At 69.7% G+C, this 3736-nt stretch overlaps 1 protein-coding gene across 1 annotated transcript in view; it reads right to left on the bottom strand.

The window, feature by feature from the left end:
- ADRM1 (adhesion regulating molecule 1) overlaps nucleotides 1-2631 on the bottom strand; it is a 5444-nt gene extending 2813 nt beyond the window's left edge. The window contains exons 1-2 of the mRNA XM_012728157.1: nucleotides 2478-2631; nucleotides 287-450 (exon numbers count right to left, since the gene is read on the bottom strand). Coding sequence (XP_012583611.1) covers nucleotides 287-450; nucleotides 2478-2631 — 318 coding nt within the window. The remainder of the gene's footprint in view (nucleotides 1-286; nucleotides 451-2477) is intronic.
- Between the last annotated feature and the right edge of the window lie 1105 nt (nucleotides 2632-3736).

The raw sequence follows: 3736 nt of genomic DNA, 5'->3' as shown, positions 1-3736 counted from the left end.
GATTGGCCTCCATCGGGCGCGGCCCAGGCCCCAGCCCGCCAGCTATTAGCAGAGGCGACCGTCCATCATCCCTCACCTTCCCGCCCCCACGCCGCCTGGCCCGCGCCGAGACTGGGCCGAGAGGCGCCGCTCGGACTCTTCCTCCTCGGCGCCTGCCGGGCCCCGCCGGAAGCGCCCTCCTGCTCCGCCCCGCGCGCCGCTCTCGCCGCCGATTGGCCTCCATCGGGCGCGGCCCAGGCCCCAGCCCGCCAGCTATTAGCAGAGGCGACCGTCCATCATCCCTCACCTTCCCGCCCCCACGCCGCAGGCTCCCTTCCGGCGGAAGCGCGGTCGGGGGCGCGCGGGCCAGAGCGGCCCCTATTGTTGCTGTGTCATAGGGGCGCGGCGGCGGCCCCTGGCGGCGGCGCCGGGAATGGCGGGCCACGCACCTGCGGGCCAGAGCCGGCGCACCTGCGGGTCGGAGGCGGGGCCCCTCGGGGCGCCAGGCTCGCAGACGGCCCCCGAGCGGGAATCGGGTTTCGGTCGCGGCGAGACGCCAGGTCCCGAGGGCGGGGGGAGAGGGCCCGGAGGCCGGCTGTGCACCCCGGGGCGCGGGAGCTTCAACCGTGGTCTGGGCGGCCGGCCCGGCGCCCCGTCCCTGTGCGCGGAGACCCCGGCCCGCCGCGGGCGCCCCTCTCCCGGGTCCTGCCCGTGGCCCGGCCAGCTGAAGCGCCACTTATGTTTTTTTCCTTCAGAAATCAAAGCTGTTTCTCACGTAACGTTATTAACATTTAATTTCTAACTTAGTACACGTCAGCAGTAATGCCCGCATCACGAGCGCTGCCTGGTGGTCTTTGTGCCTCCCCAGCAGCCCGGAGCTGCGCAGAGGTGTCTGGGCGCCCCCCAGCCCAGCCCCCCTCCACCCCTCAGCCAGGACCCCTTCACACCCCCCCCAGCCCGGACCCATTTCCATCCACACGCCCAGGCACCCCCAGCCCGGCGCCCCCCACCCCCACAGATGGGTCCCGCCCCCAGACCAGACGCCCCAGCCACCAGCCGGACACACTGCACCCCAAGGAGGGCCCCCTGCACCCCCAGCCCTCCCTCCCCTCCCCCCAGAGATCGCTGCCTGTCCCAGCCCTGAGCCACCCGAGGGCCCGCACCGCCTTCCCGCGGGCGTCGGGTTTCTGCCCTCTGGCGCCTCAGCCCTTGTGACGTCCCCTGGCGCCCTGGGCCGGGCGGCATCTTCCCTCGACGACGTCGCGCCGGCCGAGCCCCTCCCACTCGCTCGGGCCGGGCGCCCCGTCAGAGGGGCCGCCCCCACCTCTTCCACTGGCCTTGCCTCCTGCGTCTGCTCCCCACCTTCAGGGAGCCATTGGGGCGCGGCCGCAGGACGCCCCAGTCCCAGCTCGGGTGGCGCCCTCGAGGAGCCCCCAGCTGCCTGCGCCGCCCAGGGCCCTGCCGCGGCCTCGCCCCCCCCCCCCTCAGGGGCTGGCTGGCGGCCCGCTGGTAGCTGCCTGAATTACCTGTCGGGCGCCATAACGAATCTCCCCCCTTAATAGCTGGCGCGTGGCCACAGAACCCGTCTTCGCGCGGTCACCCCAAAACGGGCGGAGCAAGCACCCTGGCTGCGCACCAGGAGCCCAGACGCGGATGCCATAAGGACTGAGGGTTCAGGTTCCGCCGTCAGGCCGCGGGGCCAACGGAGAGTCGGCCCCTGCGGTGTCCGTCCCTGCGCCCCAGTCCCTGGCTGGTATCGGGGGACCAGCAGGAGCCTGGGCCCATGCTTCGGGGCAGTGCCCACCTGCTGCGCTGGGGATTTGGCATTGTCTGTGGACAGCCTGAGGGTGGTGGGGCCCCAGCGCCTCCAGGCTAAGGTGGACGTCCTTACGGTGTCTGCACTCATGGGCCTCCGGCGGAAGCTGGCGGCAGCCGCTGCAGCTCCCATCCAGCCCGGCCAGGGGGTGGCAGGGCGCAGCAGACCCTCCTGTCTCCCCGCTGCCCCCTCAGCAGTGGGTTTCAGTGGATCTGGCATCCAGCTCCCCACTCTGTCTCTGGGGGATCCTCCGACCCCCGCAACTCTGACCTGCACCCCAGTTCTTGTGCATAGATAAATTTTTTTTCCATAGATAAAGCTTAAAAAAAAGAGTCCACATTCATGCCTCTCATCAAAGTTGGGGCTCCCGGAGCTAACTTTTCCAAACAGCCTCTCTGTCCCTTTCCCTGGCTCCACCTCGGGCTCCGGGGCCTGGGCACAGCTGGCTGCCGGGGAGCGGGGTCCCAGCCCGTTCACTCTGCCCAGCGCCTGTCTCCTGTCCGCAGCCACTGGCCGTCGCTGCCCGCTCGGATCTGGGTCTGCTGAGAGCCGCCGTGCCCTCTCACCTCGCTTTTCAGTTGCGGAACATCAGCCCCTGCTTGAGTCCTGGGGTGCTGGGGGGGGTTCTCTTTCTTTTTCCTTCACGGCTCTCCTGTCTCTTCGTGCGGCTTGGGGTGCTCACCGACGGTGAACCACAAGCGGAGCAGCGTGTGATGGGGCCAGGCCCCCTCTGCCCCAGAGCTGCTGCAAGTGTCTTTCATGATCATCAGCTGTAACTGCTGCCCCTGCAGCCCGGGTGTGATGGCACCGCCCACCTCCCTCGGGTATGTGGCCATGTTCTGGTTTCCTGCCTACATACAGTTACTTTGGCGTGAGCCTGTTAATGTTTGACTCCCACAGGGAAAAAAGAGGAAAGTGACGGGGTGCAGTTGCCTTCTGGGGAGGGGGGTGCGGGCCTGGACCCCAGAGTTCCTGGGCCGGCGGCAGACTGCTGTGTAGCACCAGGGTCCCCCCGCAGGGCAGCTCAGAGCCCCCCATGCGGCCCGCCTGTCTTCACAGCCTGGGGCTCTAGGCTGGCATCTTGGGTCCTCGTGGGCAGCCCCCACCCACCTGTCCCCGCCACGGACAACGCCCCTCATGTCCCATCGCGAGCCCCCACCCCAAACCATGCGTGCCGCGGCCGGCCTGCAGGACGTCCTCCTGCCCTGCATCCTGGTCAAGCCGCTCTAGGAGACACGTCCCGGCCAAGCGGGCATCCCCGGTCAGCCCGGGCACGCGGCCATGGGGCCGAAGGCAGGAGGGGGGGTGGTGGGGGGGTGACAGAGAACTCCCCAGAGACAGAGTGGGCAGAATGACAAGTGCACTGCTCAGGGGGCAGCGGGGAGACAGGGGGTCTGGAGCGGGCGGGGATGGAACTCGCACTGGGGGCTGCCACCAGCCGGCAGTGCTGCGCCCCAGCCCGCAGGGCCACGGGAGGGCCCCCTTTCTTCCGAGGCCAGGCGCGGAGCCCCTCCGCCGCCACCCCCCCCCCTTATATTGCAGGGCGCCCCGCCTACCAGTCTGATTGGGCCATTTAGCACCAACCAGCTCACAGCTCGTACCTGATTGGCCCGTTGTGGGCCGCACTAGGTATAAAAGGGCAGCTCCCGCGCCCCAGCGGGTCAGAGCGCCTGGAGTTGGGGGGTGCGCGGCCCCCCTGAGGCGCGAGTCGGGTGTCAAGAGGGCCCTGGCAGAGCGGGCGCTGCCGCCCTCCGCGGGCACAGGCCCTGACCGCCGGCCGGGAGGGGCCTGTGCTCCGCTGCTGAGCACAGGCCGGCTTGACCCCAGCCCCGGCCGGCACCTCCCAGAGTGACCGAATGAAGCCTCCGGAACGCGCACTGACGTCAGTGATTTAATTACAAAGTGACGGCGGCCCGGCCCGGCCCGGCGCCTCGCGGCCCC

The sequence above is a fragment of the Condylura cristata genome, unplaced genomic scaffold (assembly GCF_000260355.1).
Source record: "Condylura cristata isolate star-nosed mole 26May11 unplaced genomic scaffold, ConCri1.0 scaffold00022, whole genome shotgun sequence".
NCBI classification, from domain to species: domain Eukaryota; kingdom Metazoa; phylum Chordata; class Mammalia; order Eulipotyphla; family Talpidae; genus Condylura; species Condylura cristata.
Note: the sequence above shows the minus strand (reverse complement) of the source record. Positions and strands in the feature narration are given on the sequence as shown.